Source organism: Siniperca chuatsi, linkage group LG13 (genome assembly GCF_020085105.1).
Source record: "Siniperca chuatsi isolate FFG_IHB_CAS linkage group LG13, ASM2008510v1, whole genome shotgun sequence".
Classification (NCBI taxonomy): Eukaryota; Metazoa; Chordata; class Actinopteri; order Centrarchiformes; family Sinipercidae; genus Siniperca; species Siniperca chuatsi.
In genome coordinates, this window is record NC_058054.1 from 19,338,091 (window position 1) to 19,360,919 (window position 22,829).

The window sequence follows — 22,829 nt, forward strand, 5'->3', positions numbered from 1 at the left end:
CATGCAAACAAGCAGAAATCCCATCATTGAAGTAAAAGCCCGCTCCTTCTTTGAAATGTCTTTATTTTGGTTATTTTATTGCATTCAAGATAAACAAACAGTGGTAAAAAAGTACTCAGATCGTTTGCTTAAATTAAGGCAGAAACACCAGCATGTAAACCTTTTAGTGTTAAATATATTACATTAGAGGATTATTATTACGCAGCATTTCAATTTAGCTTGTTGAGTAAAACGAATTTGAACTATTTCAAAACCCTACGCACCCATGGTCCACCCCCACAAGTATTTTTTTAACAACATATTTAATATTCTTTGCCTTATGCACACACAAAAATACATAAAACTGTATAAAACAAGTTGTTTCTCTGATACAAAACATTATTTTCATAAACTGGTAATCCCTAAGAGAACATGTCTAAATTGAAAATAAATTATCAAATAATATTTCATTATTTATTTCAGTTACTGTCTACAGAGCTCATAGGAAACATTCTGCAGGGATCATTCATTCTTCTTCTTCATAATTTATCAAGTCCATACATTTCACAAAAGCTTTTCAAACATATCAGGTTTCCCTTTTAATATATAAGTAATCTTTTCTAGCAGACGTATGTGTGTGTGTATGCAGGGCCTTTAATCTATACATATAAAATGCATCATGTATATATAATTAGATATATATCAGTTTATCAATTGTTTTCTATGTGAAATCAAAGTAATTGGTAACTGTAGCCGTTAGGTAAATGTAGCAGAGTAAAAAGTACAATATTTCCCTCTGAAATGTAGTGAAGCAAAAGTATAGAAAGTTATACTTACGTATATACTTGAGTAATTGTACTTAGTTACTTTCCACCACTGCAAACGAGCAACTGGTCAAAGCTGAGAAATTAACTTTTGACCCCTTTAAGGTATTCGCTGCCTGAGCGACCCATAATTAGCTGTTTCTGTAACTGGGAAGAGGTAACTTTGCGGACATACATTAGTCAGCGAGCATGTATGTGGGTGGATGGATAGGTGAAAGGTTGGGTGAATGTGACCTTTACTTTGACAGAGTACAAGTGAGGTCTCTCTTTCTGTCTGTAGTTCTATTTTTGTACAGAAACACATCATGGCAAAGGGATGAAAAGAAGTAAGAAAGGAACAAAAAAGAAAATTAAGGAGGAAAGGATGCAAATGCTTCTCTCATATATCACCATTTCAGCACCTTTGTTTCTCTGCTCTGTGTTTTTGTGTTCAGGGCCAGGATGAAACCTTCATTAGTTTATGTCAAATGACCCAGCAGAGTATTTCAATGTAGGGAACAGCTCTTGTTCAGCCTCAAGAGCACAACACCCACAATACTCAATACAAAAAAACGTTTGTCTTGTGAGTTATAGTTATTTGCTTTATAATGTAATATCAACACATTTCCCATAGGTCATCAATGAGGTCACTGTAGGATTGAGGGAGAAGAGAGGCACTAACACTCACTGTTTGTCCACCTCATGATGAGTGTTAAAGGTCAGGGGAAAATAGTGTCCTCCTGTGTCATCTCGAAATATATAAAAACAGGACAGTCACACACTCAACTTTAATGAAAATGTGTTTTAATGCATGCCAGTATTAGTGCTGAGGAAAAGTGGCTCTGTGAGCTCAAAATGCATTTAAAAGAACACTGCACTTGAAGCTTTTAAATATTCCCTCCTGTAATGCACATTAGGTGTATCTTTCCATTTTCACATAATGCTGGAAATCAGTGTTGCCACTGTTTGTTTTCTGTTTATTTGGAATACAGAGTATTAAAAGTTGTTGTGGTTTCGACAGAGCCGTGTGATGTGATGTGCTCATACTTACCACATGGGCTGGAGTATCTGCGGTAACATCAGAGGCTAGTATTTACTATAAATGTTCCTTCTGTTCAGATCAAACAAGCACAGTCAACTTAAAATCCCCTTGTTGGACTCCACAGCCTGCTGGGGAACACACCACCTCAGTTCAAATGTTAACCCATTGAACTGTTTGCCTGATGCAGAATGTGTTGCTTTTCATAACACGCTTTTCACAAAAAGGCCCTCTCGTTCTGCTGAGCACATTTTAAATCCACTGGAAATTTTACAGCCAAGGATGAAAGTCTGTCTCGGGAGAACACTGATTAACATTTTGCCCGCAGAAAGGTCATCAGAGCTACATTTCAATAGACATAATCCCATCTGAGAAAAGACCCATCTTTAGACCATCTCCAGTACTCAAAATGACAAAAACTGATTAAAGCTGGGGCCAACAATTTCAAATTTGTATTTTAAAATGGAAGTACATGGAGTGCATCTATAGGGCTGCTCCAGCCAAGAATATTCATTGTTATTTTATAAAGAACTGTGTGCAAAAAAGGGGAAAAGAGAAACAGAAAGAGGCGGGGCGGGGCAAGTCGGTGTGTGTGTGGGGAAAAGAGAACTGAAGGAAAAAGCAAGGTGAGCAGATTAAAGTAGTTTGTGAGTAAACACAACAATACGGTGGAGGAATAAGTAGAATTAAAATGGCAAAATAAAAAATTATTTACTAGAAATAGGGTAATGTATTCTTTCAAATATATATATAATATTTTCAATAGTCAAATATATATATATATATATATATATATATATATATATATATGAATATTTTTCAGGATTTTTGTCATATCGTCAAGAATATCGTTATCGCAGAAATACCCTGAAATATCGTGATATTATTTTAGGGCCACATCGCCCACCCCGACTGTGTAATGTGAAAGGGGTCACAGACAGACAAAGTTAGCAATCAGCTGGTGAAGAAACACCAGTGGGATGATGTTTCTCTGTCTGCCCAGAATATGTAATAACGATTTTATAATATATTATATATATATGTCGAGGCTGTGTGTCTGTCAGCCTGTTGAGGAGTTTTTCTGCCCCCTAGTGGCCAAAAATCCATTCAAACAGCTATTAAATGAGATAGGCTTTTGAACAATATGCACCACATACAAAAAGGGAATAGATACGTTTCTAAATGGTATTTTTCTGTTATTTGAAAAATATTGCTGTATTTAAAGTTGGATATTATTTTCATGGTTCATTTGAATGTTTATAGCAAAATATACAAAGCATCACAGGCGGGGATGAGATTATTATTTTGAGGAACTGCAGCTGTAAACATGAGAACAGTTTTCTATTTTTCTCTCTCCACATGCAGCAGCACCTACCAGCTAACCCGTGTGACAGGCTCAGGATGTGGAGTCTAATAAGCAGATGACTCAAGAAGCCAAAACTGTGGAATATCAGTGGCAGTCTGACTTGTGATTTGTACTTTATAACACACAATTTTCAGTGCAAGAAGTTTGTCTACATGTCCGCCTCAGATACTCTAAACAGTGACAATATTTTAAAACGTATAAAAGTTTGGGGTACATCGTGATCATGTTTTACTTGAAGCAACTTGCCTCATTATTTTTTCTTCCTCATCACCTTTTGGTTTCCAGAGACATCAACTAGATACCAGCTGATGGTTAGTGTGTAGGTGAGACTCTTAATTACTCCAGATTCACACTTATCAAACGCCCTCACCCAGCCTCTCACAGTTCATTGCCACCCAGCTGAAAGATCAGGGTGTTAGTCACTTTAAAATGTACTGGGTTTGGTCAACCTTGTCTAATGACAGCTGCTCGACTGTGGATGTATGTTCTCCGCTCACACCAGGTTCTGGGAAGCATCACACGGTCGACAGAAAGTACAGCAATGTGAAAATGACAAACGGTTTGTTGCTATGTGGGATGCAGGTGTGTCTGTGTGTGTGTGTGTGTGTTTCATGTTCTTATATCCCGGTGGGGACTTTAACCTGAATGCACACTAACCCATGGGTAAGACTTGGTTTTAGGGTACAGGTTACAATTAGGTTAGAGTTAGGGTTAGGGTAAAGGTTAAGGTTAGACATTTAGTGTGTGTGTGTGTGTGTGTGTGTGAGTACTGTTAAAAAAATATTGAGATTCAAAAGAGGCGGACTTCTCTACGGCCGATATCTCCAAAACTCAGCAGCTCTCACCAAAACAATCTAGATGGATAAACAACACTACAGGTAAGAGGGGAAATATGTACTTTTGATTTTGGGGTGAACTGTCCCTTTAAAAGAAAAAAACATTCCAGTTGTGACCTTATAATATTTAAAAACAACAATAAAATAACCTTGTAGTCCCACGTCTTGCATATTTTCTAATTAGTAGCCTACTTTAATCCAGAGTTTGGCTGGAATAGGAAAAAATACTAAAAGGAATAAAATGAAGAGTTGGACAGTTCATTTCCTTTATGTTGTGCATTTTTCTACCCTATAGCATCTCCCACCATTACCCATCATTTCATTATTTACACATGGGCAGCAGTAGATCATCACTGTGACCTCACATAGAAAAAAAATGTTCTTTACATCCACAACCACAAATGCAAATTCATTGGTTCTAAACCATTCTTCCCTGTTTTTAAGAATGAACTCAATGACTATGCGGATGCTATAAAATATTCAAAGAACTCTAAAGCTATGAGGACTGTGATATTATACGCTACCTTTGTGATCTCGCATGACTGATATTGGAGCCTCTTTGACTGACGTTGGTGCTATGATTTAGACCTTTGAATGAAGAGCCTTGCAGTCCTTGGATACTTTCCTCCCTCTTTGCCTGAAGCCCGGGGCCTTATGTTATTGATGTTGTGTTTTGCGTGTCTTTGTTTCTCCTATATGTATTGCATATGCTAGGCTATATATCCACAGTGAGGGCGAAAATACAAGAAGCCGAATTATCCGGCCGATTTTACACTTCTGTGTGTAATTCATGTTGAATTTAGCTTGAGAGTAGTGCCGTTATTGGGAAAAAGTTTTCTATTTGCGGATGTGTTTTTCACACAAATATGACGTCGCCAGTCATAATACCAGCGATTGGTCAATGCAGCCACGGGGGCGTCCCTTCGCGTCTTCCATTGGATGCTGTGTTAAATGTCCTCCTCCTGATTGGCCAGCACCGTCGCTCAGCTATTGGCTGATTTCATGCACTGGCAATTTGAAAATCGGTGTTGGCGTTCATAGACAGGAGAACAGTAGCACAGGGTGAAGGAGAGAAAGACTAAGATTAGGACGTACTTTATTTAAAAACAAAGGTAAGAGCTGGATTAAAACGTTTCCCGTAACTACATTTAAAGTGTATGTTGACCATGTGGTCAAGTTTAATTGCTACATTATAATCTATCACGATGTTATGTAGCACAGCTGCGGTTACTTTACACTGTTCCAGTCCAGGCTGTTAAAACACAGTTTGGTGTTTCATGCATCGTCGTCGCACTGTAATGTTTTGTTTAAACCTTTATCTGAAACTGCCTGAACAAAATGCTATTCATGAATAAAAGTGAACTCTTGTATTTGGCAGAAAGTTGCTGCAATGTTCGCCGGGGAGGACGGTGCACAGCTGCAGTGCTGTGTGACGGTGGAGCAGCTAAACACCTCCGGCCAGGCCACCCGGAGGCAGGTCATCCGTAAAGCCTCCGTTATTCTGGGCCGGAATGAGTTCCAGGAGATCATCCTCCGGGTCCACGACGGAAAAGTCCCGCAAAGTTACCGTCTGAAAGAGTTCAAACTTTTTACCAAGTTCGCAAGGGATGGAAAGTGCACCGTCAAACTGCTCCCTGAAAACATCCAGGTGCTCATGTCCAACTGCCCCCCCGACCAGCTGAACCTCTTCCTCAAAACCCTGAGCATCAAACACCAGGCCTGGCAGAGCAGCAAGCCTCTGAGCGACCGAGAGAGGATCAAAGCCGGTCTGCCACGCAGCTTCGAGGCCATCAGCCCCCTGCAGCAGAAAGATGTCCAGAAAGTCAATGAGCTGAGAAGTAAAGTGTCTACCAAAGGACTGGCAGACAGCACCAATAAGACGACTGCCGCAGGAACAGGACAGCAGGTCAAGAGGCCGTGGAATGACTGTAACTTCAGTCCAGTGAGCTGAACACACACACACACACACACAAAACATCAAGGTGTCTTACCTGTAGCAGACTACTGCACCAACATCTCCCCTTCCAGGTCGATTCCATACTCTCTAATTTTTGTATCTAATCTGTTAAATGGTGTGTCACCGCCTGTGTGTTTGATTATTTCAGGTGAAGGCCAACCCAAGTAAGAAGCCCATCCTGGCTCTGCCATCACGTAAGCTGAATAAAGAACAGGCAGCTGTCCTCAGTGCTGTGCTGAGTGGCAGGAACGTCTTCTTCACTGGAAGTGCCGGTAAGTGTGCGACAATAAATGAAGTTACATTTTCAGTGTCGATACTCTTGCGTATGCATATTGAATAACTGTCTTCATATGAACATTTCCTCAAGAGAATCTCCTTTCATGACATGTTTTATGGTGTTTTTCCCTCTGGCGATAAACAGCTTTATAACGGTGTGAAACTGTCTGTTCTAATCTCATTTGAATGTGGTTTTTGCAGGTACAGGAAAGTCGTTCTTACTGAAGAGAATCATGGGATCTCTTCCTCCAAAGAGCACCTTTGCCACAGCCAGCACAGGAGTGGCTGCATGTCACATTGGAGGAACAACATTACACAACTTTGCTGGTCAGTCGTTGTGTCTCTGAGGAGATAAAATAGACACACAAGTGTGTCTCTGGAAATGGCACATAATTAGTGGTAAAAGGTGTTGTTTTTTTTTAATTATTTTTATTTTCCCCCCGACATCAACAAGTCATATTGTGTTATACAAATTGGTCAATTTGCTGGTTTCAACAAAGGCTTATCCTGAAATTAGGCAGTACTGTTGACTGACGTATGTCCTAATAAAGAAAAGCAGGGCAGCAACTAACAGCTTTTTTCATTATTGATTTAATCTGCTGATTATTTTCCTGAGTAATCATTTAGTGTTCAAATGAATAGTGGACAAAGACCTTTCACAATTCCCCAGAGCCAAAGGTGGCATCTTCACAGTTCAGAAACTGATTTAAAATCAGCAAATCCTCACACTTGAGAGACTGGAACTAGTGAATGTTTGGCATTTTTCCTTGAACGACTGAAACAATTACCAAAACATTTTTAAAATTAAATGAATTCATTAAATGAATATCTATCAATGGGGCGCCCGGTAGCTCATCTAATAGAGCGTGCGCCCCGTGTACAAGGCCAACTCCTTACTGCAGCGGCCCGTTGCTGCATGTCACCCACCCCTCTCCCACATTTCCTGTCTCTCTTTCGCTGTCCCGATCAAATGAAGGCAAAAGACCCAAAAATATAATCATAAAAAAACTAAATGTTTCAGCCCTACATATCAGTATCTTTAACTTCAATACAAAGAAAAAGGGAAAAAGGTCTATTGTATCTCTTTCTTGCTTGGTGCTTACTCTTTTAAAGTAGAGCTGCAGCCTTAGACTCTGTTACAGTGTCTGTGTGAGGCTGTATTTCAGATTATGAATCTTTAATATAATGGAGTAGGAGGTGTCAGATGTCTCTCCACATGAACAGATGTTTTTAATTAAATCTCAATATACAGTAGAGGGTGCGAATTGAGTATTTGGATGGGTGTTATTCATTTGTGTCTCGTCTGACCATCTGTCTTTCCATCCTCTGTACCCGTGCTCTTTCCAGGTATTGGCTCCGGCTCTGCCCCGCTGGAGCAGTGTGTCGAGCTGGCTCAGAGGCCCGGGGTGCTACAGCACTGGACGGGCTGCCGACACCTCATCATTGATGAGGTGTCCATGGTGGAGGCCCAGTTCTTTGACAAGCTCGAGTCGGTGGCCAGGTGAGCGATGAAATTCAAAGCTGAACATCGTGGCCAAAATCAATTTAAGAAAAATCACCATATGATGCAACAGTTTATCATAAGTTTACAAAGTCTTTAGTAAAGCAGTTACAGACTGTTTTCTGTTGGAGAGCTTTCTCGTGTGTGTGTGTGTGTGTGTGTCCAATTATCGCTAAAGGCAGGTGCATATTTGTTTCCTAGGTGGCCGCAGCTGTTAAATTAAATCACGTGATTTACAGTTGGTAGAATCTATAGACATAAATCAGAGGTTTCCTAAACCAAAAAAAGTCTTTCATTTATGCATAATGATGATGATGATGATGATTGAATGAGTATCATCCCTAAACTAACCACAGAACTTAATGATAAATTTGACAATTCTTAACAGATTTACACAAATTATACAAATAAATGTCTTGTCACTGGTGATTAATATGACTTAACTCATTAAAGCTCTTCCAGACAGCTCGTGTTGGGTTAACACGTAACCATTCATAATTCAGAAATCTGAAACAGTTTTTTTGACACCATGACGACAGTGTTTATTACTTTCAATTTGCTTTTGAATAGTTCCAGTTAATAGATAATTTCCTGGGTTTTATTTGTGAAGCTCAACAGCACTCTGATGTAAGCTATACTGAGTGACACATTGCAGATTTAATGAGACTGCATAAAATATAAAAATCCAATTTACTGTAGCTGTGCCCTTTCTCTCCCGGCCACTGCTGCCTTGTGATTAAATGTCTGTACTGGTGACATTGGAACAATTAAAACACCTTTTGTAAACCATAGTTTAAACTTATAAAATGTTCTTTAAGCCTTTTTTTTTCCCTAATTAATTTTTACAAGTTTATTTTTTTCAAATGTGATTTATATTATTAGTGTGATGTTTTATATTATTAGAAGCAGTAACAGTAGTCCGGAATAAATAGAAAGACAGCCACTTGGTAAGAGCATTGATGGCTCCGTGTTTGGGTCGGGGGGGGGGCTTGCACAAATGGACCAAAACCAACAAGTTATTGTGTCTTATGTAATGTTTTCAGGCTCTCAGACAAAAAACAGACATCACCTTTGGTCTTAGGAAATAGTGACAGGCATTTTTCACTATTTTGTCCTCCCTTTTTTTTTTTTTTATATATAGGTTAAAGGATTAATTGAGGAAATAAATGTCAAATTAATCGATAATGAGAATAATCCTTAGTTGCAGGCATATATTCACTATATTAATCTTCAGTCGCATACATCTTCTCACTGTGCTCTTGCAGGTCGGTGAGGAGGTCTACTGAGCCGTTTGGAGGCATCCAGCTGATCGTATGTGGTGACTTCCTCCAGCTGCCACCTGTTTCTAAGGGAAAGGAAAAGGCCAGATTCTGCTTCCAGGTCAGACCCTCGTGGATCCTGGAAGTTCTCTATTTGTTTATTAATTTAATAATGCCTGTGTCAGTTAGCTGATAGGGTTTAGGACAACTGGGTAATTCACACTGAAATACCAGAAAACTGCTCTATTGCAATTCAATACAATTACCCTCCAATCAATCCTGCTTTTTTTTTTTTTTTTTTAATAAAGCAGATTATAATGAAACTGTTCATTCAACTCTGGTATATTCTGAGATGTAGTTGTTTATGGGTAATATTAAAGTCTAATAGTTAGTGTACTCCACTTACATAAATAGTCTTGTGAGTCAGTACTGGACTGAGTTATTTACACTTACTAATGATGGTCATGTTGTTCCCATGAGTCAGCCTACAGACGATTTGCTTACTTACTGAAGAGCACTAATGGATGTTCTTGAACAAGACTCTCCCCTCTATGATCCTTCAGGCCAGGAGTTGGCGTAAGGTCATCCAGCTCAACATGGAGCTAACAGAAGTGCGGAGGCAAACGGAACAGTCCTTCGTCTCGCTCCTGCAGGCAGTGAGGGTGGGCAGGTAAAATAGTTAAGGATGCACGGTATTATTTTTATTTCTTCAGCCAATACCAATAACTGATAATTACCTGCTTCTCATGGCTGATACCAATAAGATAACCGATAATTTCCCATTTTTGTATTTTAAAAAGAAGTAAAACCTGCAGTTTATGCACACCTGAGGGTAAGAGAGGCTAAGATGTAGTGAACTAAGCTCTGACCTAGCCAAATCTAACTGACCTCACTATTGTTAATACAACAAAAACAAAGAACAGTTCTGACTCTTCAAATGTTCTTTTTTTTTTCCTAGTAAAGTACATCAAAATCTCTCTAGTCTACACTGTGTGGCTCTACCCAGCTGCAGCAGTTTGACGTCATGAGCGCGGTTACAGCTGCTGCGCTTGTTAAGTCATTGAAAGCAATGTTGGCTTCATGTTCTCGGCTCTATTTATCATCTATTAAGGTTGTCACGATAGCAGAATTTAAAAACGTCAGTACAATACTAGTATTAAAAACGATACTCGATACCTCTTTCGATACCACAGCAAAAAGAAAAAAATGCACACAAAGTAGGATTTTGTTTTTTTTGTTTTTTGTTTTTATATATATTAATCTGTACCCAGTGCTGGTACAGAAAGTCAGTGAGCACATTGAGGAACAGACAGATTTTCTTCCCCAATGTTTCATCTGTGCAGCCTTGGGTTGAAAATCTGACTATAGATCTGTTTTGTTTTTTTAGCTTGGGTACTTTCGATACTGTCGAACATATAATTAAAGGAGATCGTATACTTTTAAACACGTGGTATCGAAATATCAATACTTATTTATTACTTATGTATATCGTAAATCCTTAAAAAATGTGTCCATCTTTCAAGCAATTTCATTGCCAGAATGTATTTTTATACAGCTAATGTGATTGTAATGGTTTTAATAGTTTTATACCAAATGTACAGTATGTGTACATTTGATGTGTTGTCTAGCTATGTATTATTACATAAATTCACTTAGACATTGCAGGCCTTTCAGGCACAGCATTTTTTTATTTTGCAGAACACTTGTGCTATGCTGCAAAAAAGTTTTTCTAAATGAAAAGTTCAATCAAGTTCTGTCTTAACACCATTCAGGGTGACAGAGGAAGTCACCGCTAAGCTGATGGAAAGCGCCTACCATCAGATCGAGAGGGACGGCATTCTAGCGACCAGGCTGTGCACACACAAGGACGACGTGGAGCTCACAAACGAGAACAAACTCCAGCAGCTGCCAGGTCTGAATTCTTCTGTTTGATTATATCTATTTGTTCCAGCTTGAAACAAGTGTTACTTTGTTTGGTCAATCCAGGTGAAAATTGGCACAAAAAAAAACCTGTTAACCATGGCTTGAGCCATGTATAGCTACGAAAGCGTTGAAACCTGTTTCCTCTTGAGGTATTATCAGTCTCAGCTGGACGCCACTTGTTTTCTGACTCCTGTTGTTTCCTGTTCTGGTATACTTTTATTTTGCAAACCTTAACTGCATCAGGGAACTGTGGGGAGTGTGTTGACCTACTGTGGCAGCAGTTTAAAAGTTTTTATGTTTTGGGGTTTTTTTTGTTTGTTTTTTGTTTTTTGTTTTTTTTAGACTATGTTTCAGGCAAGGCTGAACTATCAACATTCATATTTTGTATATGACACTGCCTGCTTTAACATTATTAGTCACCTGTTTAATGAATCTCTCCCTGTCCCTTAGGGTCAGTGCGTGTGTTTGAGGCACTGGACAGTGACCCAGCCCTGGTGAAAACTATAGACGCTCACAGCCCCGTCAGCAGAATGATCCAACTCAAAGTGGGAGCTCAGGTGGGCCTGTGGGTGCAGAGTGTACTTTTTATTCTCCCCGATCCTCCGTACCTACTGCAATGTGGCACGCAGCATTGCACTTTGATATGTCGACAATACTGCGCTCTGCTTGAGTGTAGACGTGCTTTCACAGTTTTGGTGATGCTTGTTGTTTTTAAGGTCATGCTGACAAAGAACCTGGATGTCGCTCGAGGTCTGGTGAATGGAGCGCGAGGGGTTGTGGTGGCTTTTGAGTCTGGAAAACATGGTGAGTATTTTTATTTATGGATTCAATCATCTTGAAATATATTGCAGAAATATTTGCTCCGAAAAGCCAGAATTGATTGAAAATAATATATTGTAAATATAACCATAATGGCAAGAGGATGCAAAGGATTACTTAAAGGAATAGTTTGACATTTAGAAATTTTGCCATCTTGCTCAGTTGGATGAGAAAATTGACTCTGTACAGTAAAGATGAAGCTGGAAACGCTTAGCTTAACATAAAGACTGGAAACAGATGGCAAAACAGCTAGCCTGGCTTTAGTTAAAAAATGAATAACATGTTCCATCTCACTTATATCCATACACAAACAGAACTGAAAAAAGACACAAGGTTTTACAGGGTGCATGTGCAGGACTTTTTTATTAGTATTATTTATTTTATTTTATTTGTCTTTCTTGGCCAGGTGCAGTGACTTGTTCCAGTCTTTATGCTAAGCTAAGCGTCCCCTGACTCAAGCTTCATATTTAGCGTACAGACCTGAAACCTAGTATCAATCTTCTCGTTTTACTCTCGGCAAGAAAACAAATAAGTGTATTTCCCAAAATATCAAACAAATCCTTTTAAAGTGGAAATATTTTAGGCTATTGTCAGTTCTTTTGTTTTATTTGTAGTATACTTCTCAGCTATCATTTTTCAGTGTCTTGGTATGTCAACAGCCATAGCTGCTAACTAGAACGGTCTAAATGATCATTTCTCCAACACCTACAATTTAGAGCTGCCTTGGCACTGCAGCCACCTGTAGCTGCTTCCAGTAACATGAAAAACATCACTGGAGAATATTTAATTAAATTTTCATGTTGAATCGGCAGGTCAGGCAGAAACACGGTGATGAAAACGCCACAGATTTCAGTCTTTTCAGTAACAGTGGTGGTACATTTTTGTCCATCCATGTACTGACTCGTTCCCTATTTCCTCAGGACTCCCGCGAGTGCGTTTCCTGTGCGGCGTTACAGAGGTGCTGAAGCCGGAGCGCTGGGTGTTTAAGTCCGGTGGTGGGCTCCACCTGAGTCGACAGCAGCTGCCACTCAAACTGGCCTGGGCCATCTCCATCCACAAGAGCCAGGTTGAGTACAGGTTCAATCACAGCCACACGATGTATTAGCTACAACTCTCACAAGAATACTGAGACAAATGCTCACCAAACCTCTAGGATTGCCATTACTTTCTTTTCCTGGAAGACATTGTTCACTGTTGCCATAGGATGCCAGTGTTTTTTATGTGGGTTTCTCTTGAATGAATAACTCACTTGATGAATGACTATTTTAATTTAATTAACCTGAAACTAATTTATTATTTTTCTGTTGTATTGCATTTGTAGTCACCTCCGACAGCTAAAAATGGCTGACAGTTTCATTGAAGTGTCTGTGCTGGCCTTGAAGCTCAGTCATTGTCTACATGATTGCTTGTCATCCAAGGTTAAGATCAACAGGAGAGGGAAGATGAGAGCATTGTCAGAAATACAGACTGTGTTCAGATAAATAGAATCATCTCCTTATAACCTTTTACACAAGAGAAGTTTCTACGAATTCACTAGTAGTATTCTATTATCAATGACTCATTTCAAATGGATTTATTTCTGACACCAGCACAGTAGTGGGAACATAAAACTTGCAAGCATTAGGTCACTCTGCATCATTTAGCCTTTGTCATGTAATTTGATGTCTCTTTGAAGTTTAATTTGCCGTGGCTTTCCAAAATTGCTGTTTGATCATCATCCGACTTCACGCGTATTGTATCATCATTTTACGCGCATTACAAAATATGGTATGTTGTTGGCTTGTTTTTTGTATAATACCTGCTAAAACAGTATACTAGTGTGTGTGTGTGTGTGTGTGTGTACATGCACATACACTGTATAGAATCGGTATGGACTCTGGACACAGCTTTAGTCTTGTTTTAAACAGTTTCTCTGTTCAGTGTGCATGCTGCCATTTATACCACTACTTTTCCCAATCCTACTTTCCATTGTGATGGATGGCCAGGCACACTCGCTCGCTCTGCCATTTAACAGAGTGCAAGCATGTTAATCTGGTTTACAGGTGAACACAAGTTGTCGTTGGATGGTATTATCAAGCAGCACTGATCTACACTCAGTCTTGCCTTTTACATCTTAAATCGAAGTTCACACAAACACCTTTTTTTTTTTTTTTTGTTTGTTTAAACTAGTATATTGTATTAGTTTGTGATGGAAAGAACAATGGCACAATTATTAATGTTAGGAGCGTTTGAGCATTAATTTAGATATGCTGTATGTCTTTTTATAAAACTTGGCTCACTTTGTCCCCAGTGGAATAAAATGGGCAGTAATTTGGAGAAGTAGCCACATTTAAGAATTTAAGACCAGGGTACTGGACTGGGGACTGGCACCAATCTGTGTGCTATCTAATAAAGGCAAAAAATAGTATCCGGGGGAAAAAAGTTTCTACTGGCAGTTTCAAAATCATACAGCAGGCTGAGAGAAACTCAACAGTGCTATCTGATGAAGAATTGCTATAGAGGCCTGGTCAGGTGAACATGAACCCAGTATTACTACTACCCACAAATGAGCTATAATTGTGTCATCACCAATCACTCAGCTTTCTTGCCAGCAGCTTCCGGCTCTGCTTCCACAGCATCTTCTATATCCTGGTCTCAGACTCTGAAATTGGTCAGAGAGGAAAAAGGGTCCCTCTGGATAATTGAGTTCATTGGTCACGACCAATGTGTCACAAATGTTTGATCTACGACAGAGGAGCTGAAGCACTGGGAAATAAAAAAGAAATCCCACACCTGCATCCCTTCAGAGGAAATGAGTGGATGTAAAAGAATTATAACACCTGAGAATAACAGGGTGGGGGTGGAGATATTGCCTATGTGGCTTTGAGTCTTGAAATAACTGCCCTGTCAGCAAAAGCAGAGTTTTGATGTAGGTGACTGGTTTGCATTTAAAACTCATACATGCAAGTAGCTTAATTGGCTATCTGCGTGACACGGTACTAAAAAACATATTTTTCATATACTAAAGAGCTGTGAATAAATCCTCTTGTTTTTGGACACATTTTATTAGATGACAACAGTGACAAAACACAATGAAACATAGTCCAAAAAACACATGTAGAAAGTTTAACCAATAACATACAAGAGAAAACACACAAGACGGTGCAACATTGTCACACAAAGTAGGGAAATGTTGGAATAAATTTTAAAAAACCAGAGAAGTTGTCAAAGAGGAGAGAAAAAAAGAAACGAGAAGCGAAGAGAACGCAGGGCTGGATCAGAGATTCAGAGTGATGGGAAAATTTAAAAGGACTCGAGGAGAGACATTCATTGATTAGTGAACAACAATCAAATCAGTTGGGTTTCCTCTTTTTTTCCAGTTTTTCAGAGCGGAAGTGGAAAGCCTTTAGACTAACAGTGCACCTTGACATTGTAAGAGTTTCTATGAGAAATTTTTTATACAGCAGTTAAAAATGCCAGAGCACAGTATTTTTCAAACCTTACTGGACAAAACCAACGCAACTCCAGGGTTTTGTTCAATGTAATTAACAACGATTACTGCCTTCTTTGAGTCCTTTGACACTATTTATTGTCACACTCTGAGGTGATTAATAAAATGAAGCCCTCTTCGTGTGCTTTTGACATCCTGCCTCTGAGATTTATGGATCTGTCAGTCCCTATATTTTCGCCATAATTAACATGTTACTAGTGACTGGATCTGTCCCTGCTTATTTTAAGAATGCAATAGTTCAACCCCTTCTGGAAAAACCCTCTTTAGACCATAGCTCCATGGATAACTTCAGACCAGTTTCCAAACTGCCTTTTCTTTCTACGGTTGTAGGAAACAGTTGTTGCTGACCAATTGATTGCTTTTTATAACAGAAACGGACTCTTTGAGACATTTCAGTCTGGATTCAGGGCAAACCACAGTACAGAGACTGCACTCCTAAAAGTGAATGATCTGCTGGTTGCCACTGATGCTAGAAAATCTTCAGTTTTAGTTCTTTAGTACTGTATTTGATGCTGTTGATCTACCCCTGGGGCATGTCATCCGCAGGCATAACATGAGCTTCCATTCCTATGCAGATGACACTTAATCATACCTCTCTTTTAACCGCAATGATTATTTATTTTTTTTTATCAAATGAATACATCAACTGCATCCTTGAACTAAAATGCTGGATGGCCCAGAACTTCCTGCAGCAAATAGTAACAAGACAAAGGTCATTATAATTGGCTCTGGCACAGAGCTTCAAAATATTTGGGCTCTCTGTCCCAAAATATATCCCAAAACTGCACAAATCTTGGTGTCATCTTTGACAACAACTTCAGCTTGAACAAGCATGTTAATACAGTTGTCCAGTCTTGCTTTCTGCAGCTTAGGAGAATCTCCAAGATGAGTTAATTTCTATCAAGCAGAAATCTAGAGACCATCATACATGCTTTTATTCACTTTTGTTTGGACTACTGTAACTCTCTCTTCCCTTGCTGATGGCTTGTGCAGTAGGTTTCAGCACCTGATCGTGGTGCCAAGTGTATCGGCCCTGGCTGAGTGCTTTTGGGCAGGAGCTCAATATGTGCTCCAACAACCCTCTCGCTGAGCACACTTTGCCCCAGCTGAAGAGGTTTGTTGGGCTAGGCAAGACGTTGTACACCACCTAAATCAGGAAAGTGATGCGGTGCGGCTCTGCCTGCTAAAGATCCGTCCATGTGACTCTCCGGTCCGTGGCTTGCTCCCACATTGTCCAGGCCCCCTGCTGGCTCATACCAGCAGCTCTGCTCGACCTCCCTTCCTCCACTACAGCCCTCACAATCTCCTGAATCAGCCTTTGCTTCTCCTTCCCCTTACTCTTCCCGAACCATGGCGTTGGAAACATTTCCAAGCCCGCTCTCCCACGGGTCACTACTCCCACTGGTCACTACTCCCACCAGAGCTCTGTGGCGCAGTCGTGACTCCACTTCCAGCACCCTTTCCCCGACTCTCCACTTCCTTCTAGTCTTCACCACCACCTCTGCCTGGGCCACTCGAGTCCCTGTACATCAGCACCTCTCTCGTGTGTCACCTTGAACTCCTCTTCCAAAGACTTTAAGGGCAACTGGAGCTTCATGTTGTTCCCTTAAAGGGCACCTTGGCAATATACCATGCTGGTGTATATCCACGCCTCGAACTTTCCTGGGAGCCCCGACCGACTACGCTATGAAGGACAGACCAGTATTTTATTTTGTAAAGCACTTTAACTTTGTTCCGAAAAGTGTGTGTGTGTATATATAAATGTGTATGTATATTATTTTTAAATAAATTAATTCATTGTCAAATACTGGAATTTCTTTGCATGCTAGCATGTTAAGTCATTCTGACCTGTCACCATTCGTTCTTAGGGAATGACACTGGACTGTGTGGAAATCTCTCTGGCGCGTGTGTTTGAGAGTGGCCAGGCTTATGTGGCCTTGTCTCGGGCTAGGAGCCTGGAGGGTCTGAGGGTCATGGACTTTGACCCCCGCGTGGTCAGAGCAGATCCAGATGTTCTCCTCTTCTACAGGAGACTGAGGAAGGAGAGGCTGCTCATGCAGGTGAGTGAAGAGATCTTCCTCATGTCAGTGTCATTACCTATAGACACACACTATTGAATCTTGTAAAATAACTTCTTCAATCTGTCTCCATTGCTCTCTGCAGGCTTCAATGGATGATTTTGTTGGCAACCGCAACAAAGAGAACTCAATGAGAAGGTGAATTCATCTACATCTTCGGTAACATTATGCACTGTGTGCATGAGTTATCTGCATGTTATCCGGTTATATTTCTCTTGGGACAATTTTGGTTTTCTTCAATGACTGCAACCACAGACTTCTACATTCAACGGCTACCTCACAGTTCCTGTTTTAACTGGCAGTAAAAGTCACACTGCCATCTTCTGATCATTACTGTAATTTTTTTTTAAAGAGCTTATTTTTATAATTCCTTGAATTTTAAGTTATCATGATTGTTGGCACGTATTCAAATAAAGTTTTAGTCAACTTATCTCTGTGTTGAGTATTGTTTTGCCAGTGAACCTTCTGGCTATCCTGCCATTTATTAACCACCACAAACACAAGAGTAGGGAACTTAATGTCAGTACTGCCACAGATATTTAAAGTAGTCTTTGTAAGCCTACAGATGTCTTTTTCTTCTTAATTCTTTGTCTTTATCTCCCCAACCCGGAGACATTTTTAGTGAAATGTAAGTTGTATAAAGGCAGGAAACTACAGGACATGATTTCCTAAAGTAGGCTACAAGTCTTCTGATACTAGAGCATCACCTAATAAGACTGCATAATTCAGTTTTATCTCCCCATAATCATTTGTATAGTGACTCTTTTCAAAATAGGATGCTGCAGTGACTGTAACATTTTACTTTCAGTAAGACATTCATATTAATGAGATGAACACCAGTTTTATCATGGGATTTGGAATACTTTTGTATCAAATCTAATTTGTGCAATATCTTGTCCATTTTACCCAACAGTGTGCCTGTATCATCCAAATCTGACATTTTCTCACATCAGACCCACAACCAAAGAGCCTTTGGCGCTTCATAAAGTCTTGAGTATACAGTCAGGCAAACACTTCCACTTGTACCACAGGCAGAAGAATCAAATGCATCTAAATGATGCAACTCAGACAAACTGGAAACCAAAGAAAACCTTTATTTTCCTGTCAGAATGATGAATCCATGACCAAACCTGAGAAGTTCTCCGTTACTGGAGCAGCATACTTGTTTTGCATATGAACTGACCAACCACATTGCGAGCCTTTTCTTTGCACAACCTTTAGCAACTTGAATGCACCTATCACCTATACAGTAGTGATTCATATTCCACACACTGCTTCTGATGCTGTCTACAGTGTATACAGAAAGGGTAGCATGTATTTAGTCCAGGAACCCAAGAAAATTCATTTACATTAATACACAGAACAATAGAACTGTCCTGATTATTTTACAATTTTAGTTAAATTCTACAGCTGCAAGTGGTGGAAACTTGGCAGGCAGGTCATTTCACATTGTGGAACAGCTTGTGTGCTACCTATAAAAGACAAGAGAACACAGTTAGCATCTTCATCGGCACAAAAATGAGCTCTTTCAAAAATCAAGTGACATGCAGTCTGGTTTTTTATATGCGGTTTGGGCTCTGAAAGGCACATAACCACTTCAACCCTCTTTGTGTCTCACACACACACACTTACACAATGGTCCCGTGCATGCAGGAAGTCAAAGAGTTCTTCTGTGCACTCCTCCTCAGTGCTGGATCTGGAGCCGACCCGGGCTTCACAGATCTCCAGAAGCTCCTTGTAGTGCACACAGTGTTCAGTCTGCTCACACTTGGCTCGTATCGTTTCTAGAGGGTCCTGAAAGGGACAAAAGCAAATGTGGTATATCATTATTACAATAAATTAACCATCACCAAATCAACCAATCACATAGCTGGTAAAATACATGTGTATTAAACGCTAGAGCCAGCAACTTTGCACCAACATAATTAATTGTCTCCCCTTCTGATATCGAAGCCCAATTCTTCAGTCTTACACAAAACATTTCTTCGAGCCTTTGGTGAATCGATCACAATGCTCAAACTGATATATTAAAGCATGATGCACAGAATCATGATTGCTGTTTGTGAAGGTGATTTTGGAATAGAGTACTCCGAACTTTTACTTAAAGCTGGAGTGTGGAACTTCTGTCTCCCCCTTCTGGCAGTGAGAATAATTACACAAACAGTATTGACGTGTGCTGATGATGTATGCCTACAGTGAGCTCGCCCCAGGCTCACAAATAGTTACAAAAATACAGTGAATAAAATATTTTAATGTGTTCATCACTTAATGTTGCAGCTGGTGAAGATGGGGCTAATTTTAATTACTTAATATACTCCTGGTTAGCTTGTGAATTTCCCCCAGGATCAATAAAGTCTATCTTATCTTAGCCTTTAATAATGTATCATAATATATTTGTTATATTGTGTTTTGTGTCAATCTGAATCTGCAAAGTGACCAGTAACCAAAGCTGTAGTGCAGTAAAAAGTACAATATTTGCCTCTGAAGTAAGACGGTGTAGTCCCTCATTCGTCCAGGAGTGTTCTATCGTAGAAAAGGTTTCAGTCGTAGTCATCTGGACACTGTTTTCAGAATCAAGACGTTTCGGCTCTCATCCGGAAATCAATTGAGAATGACTTCCAGATGGGAGCCGAAACGTCTTGATTCTGAAAACAGTGTCCAGATGACTACGACTGAAACCTTTTCTACGATTTGCCTCTGAATTGTAGTAGAGTAGAAGTATAAAGTAGGAGAAAAAGGAGATACTTAAGTAATCATTAATATACAAGTACCTCAAAATTGTACTTAAGTAGAGTACTTAAGTAAATGTGCTCAGTTACTTTACACCACTGAACGAAATCTAAACGGCTGATTCTGTACTGTCTCATAGTGGTGTCCTAATTATCATTTTATTTGAATGTGGGCTCATGTCTTTGGCCCACAATGTTGGCCATTTATTTGAATTAGCGAGACAAGTTCTGCATGATGAGGACCTCCCATTTAACATTGTTTCAGACCATTTCACCTACTTAGGAATAAAAGTAACCCGATCATATAAAAAGTTGTTTGAAGCTAATTTTCCCCCTCTTCCTTGAACGTACAAAAAATGACTTCAGCAGATGGTCACACCTTCCATTATCTTTAGCTGGTCGTGTTAATTCTGTGAAAATGAATACGTTGCCTAAATTCCTTTATTATTTTCTCAGTGTATTCCCATTTTTATTCCTAAAAAATTATTTAATGTACTAGACAAAGCAATATCTTCTTATATTTTGAACGGTAAAACCCCTAGGATCTGCAGGGAATGCATGCAAAGAACAAAGGCTAGCCATGCCTAACTTCCAGTTCTATCATTAGGCTGCAAATACATGAAATGTACTCTATTGGCAGCTCTGCTTCAGACTCCCCAGGTTGGGTTACTATAGAATCACTATATTGCAGACCTCTCCGCGTTGTACAGCACTCCTGCTAACAGTTACACCTTTTAGTAATAATCCATTAGTGTAACACTCCCTAAGAACTTGGATACAGTTTAGGAAAAGGTTTGGTCTGCAATCAATGTCGAAACGTGCTCCAATTAACAAGAACTATATGTTCTGCACAGGCTCATGCAGTTTAAAGTGGTACATCACCTTCACTTTTCAAATGAAAAGCTTTCTAAGATTTATCCTGATTTAGACCCTAATTGTAACAGATGTAAATCACTTAGGCTCTCTTATTCACACTCTCTGGACTTGTCCAAGGACCTCTGTTCTTGAGACATTTACAGTATTTTGAATACTATTTGAACCCTCCCCTCTAACAGCAATTTTTGTTGTCCAAGAGGACTTACCTTTATCCAACAACAACAACATGCTAATTCAGTAGCTTTTGCTTCCCTAATAGCTAAACACCTAATTCTGTTAAAATGTAAGCAGGAATCACCACTGTCACATATTCACTGGATTAAAGATCTTATGCAGTTTCTCCACCTAGAAAAAATAAAGTATACTCTTACAGGCTCAACTGACAGGTTCTATAACTTATGGCAGCCATTTTTATCTTATATAGACGCGCTCCCTCCCATAGCATAAGGGTCTAGACTTAGTCTGTAGAAACTCCATTAAGCCTTGACATATCATTTGGGTGAATGTTTTAATATTAATTTTTATTTATTTATAATAATTTCCCCCCCATTGTACAATGTCTCTTCTTAACTTTCTTTATCTTGTTTACTTTTATTACAACCACTAAGATTATTATGATTTGTAATACTCTCTGTAAAGGTACTTTTTTCTTTTTCTTTCTGTCTGTCTGTTATCTGAAATAGCACTGTTGATGCAATGCTTTTGTGCACAATTGTGTATTATATGTAAAATCTATAAAAAAAAAAAAGTTTTAAAAAACGTCTGTTTATTTATGTATACAGTTATTTAAGGTGTCCATACTTTCAATTTTTGTTCTTTTTTTCTGGGAAAGCTTTGTGTAATGGCAGGTGAGTTCCTTGTTTATACTCAAAGAATATTCATCAAATTTATGAAGAATAAACTTACCACCATTTCTTCCTCTTCTTCCTCCTCCTCCTCCTCCTCGGCAGGTGCATCTTCCTCCTGGTCAGTGAAAATAATATCATGGGGATTTAATTAGTTTGGTCTAATCATAAAAGGAACAAAGGCTGCATAAAAACAAACTTCTGCTCAAAATAACAATACAACTAAAACCACAATTACAATCCAACACATATTTAAATTTGATGGGCTTTTGTAACTTTGTAGTTTTATTAACTGAGTGATGAATATCCAAATAACCAAAAGGAACTAAGACGGTGTAGTCCCTCATTCGTCCAGGAGTGTTCTATCGTAGAAAAGGTTTCAGTCGTAGTCATCTGGACACTGTTTTCAGAATCAAGACGAATGACTTCCGGATGGGAGCCGAAACGTCTTGATTCTGAAAACAGTGTCCAGATGACTACGACTGAAACCTTTTCTACGACAAAAGGAACTAAGTTAACTTACCTGTGTTACAACTTACATTTACAGTAAAAACGAGCACGACATCTCTAAACACTTAAACTCGTGTACAGTTTGTGTTACAATTTCAGCTTCAATCCACGTTTGATACTAAAAGTAAAATTTAAAAGATATGACACTAAACTCATACGTTACTCCGTTAAACTGACCCGCAGAGTCGGGCTAACGTTACCGAGCAGAGTCAACGTCAGGTAACTTGGCCAAACACACATACAAAAAGCGACTAAAAGGTCACATATCCGTATTTTTCAGTACCTCGTCGTCGGGGTCGCCGTACGTGAGCATCTTTCTCTCGAAAACCATGATTACGGCTCTGAAAATCACCAAAGACTCCCGGCAGAGGACAGAAGTCCTAGCTTGTCAGCAACACCGCTTTTCGTTGAGGACGTAAGGTCGATCACACGAAGGAAACGACTACAAGGATCACCGGATAAAGTTTTCTATTGGTTCAAAGCGATTATTTAAGTCGCTTTAGTTCAATCATCTGCTTAGGTTTTGTGTAAGGCCCGCCCATT

At 39.4% G+C, this 22,829-nt stretch overlaps 2 protein-coding genes across 3 annotated transcripts; one reads left to right on the forward strand and one right to left on the reverse strand.

The window, feature by feature from the left end:
- Positions 1-4,977: 4,977 nt before the first annotated feature.
- pif1 (PIF1 5'-to-3' DNA helicase homolog (S. cerevisiae)) lies at positions 4,978-17,756 on the forward strand. Of its 2 annotated transcripts, none has more exons than XM_044220305.1 (13): positions 4,978-5,135; positions 5,402-5,965; positions 6,129-6,252; positions 6,458-6,583; positions 7,604-7,757; positions 9,023-9,137; positions 9,580-9,686; positions 10,789-10,928; positions 11,390-11,496; positions 11,656-11,743; positions 12,679-12,824; positions 17,117-17,308; positions 17,412-17,756. In XM_044220305.1, exons 2-13 carry the CDS (start codon positions 5,414-5,416, stop codon positions 17,466-17,468), a joined length of 1,908 nt encoding a protein of 635 aa, XP_044076240.1. In that variant the 5' UTR covers positions 4,978-5,135; positions 5,402-5,413; the 3' UTR covers positions 17,469-17,756. The 2 variants fall into 2 exon arrangements, with proteins under 2 accessions (XP_044076240.1, XP_044076241.1); XM_044220306.1 differs by having other exon boundaries at positions 4,997-5,135; positions 5,406-5,965.
- Positions 17,757-18,400: 644 nt separating this feature from the next.
- LOC122887263 (cytochrome b-c1 complex subunit 6, mitochondrial-like) lies at positions 18,401-22,729 on the reverse strand. The gene is made up of 4 exons (XM_044220309.1): positions 22,570-22,729; positions 21,838-21,894; positions 18,959-19,120; positions 18,401-18,798 (listed from the first exon to the last, which is right to left on the reverse strand). Exons 1-4 carry the CDS (start codon positions 22,615-22,617, stop codon positions 18,766-18,768), a joined length of 300 nt encoding a protein of 99 aa, XP_044076244.1. The 5' UTR covers positions 22,618-22,729; the 3' UTR covers positions 18,401-18,765.
- Between the last annotated feature and the right edge of the window lie 100 nt (positions 22,730-22,829).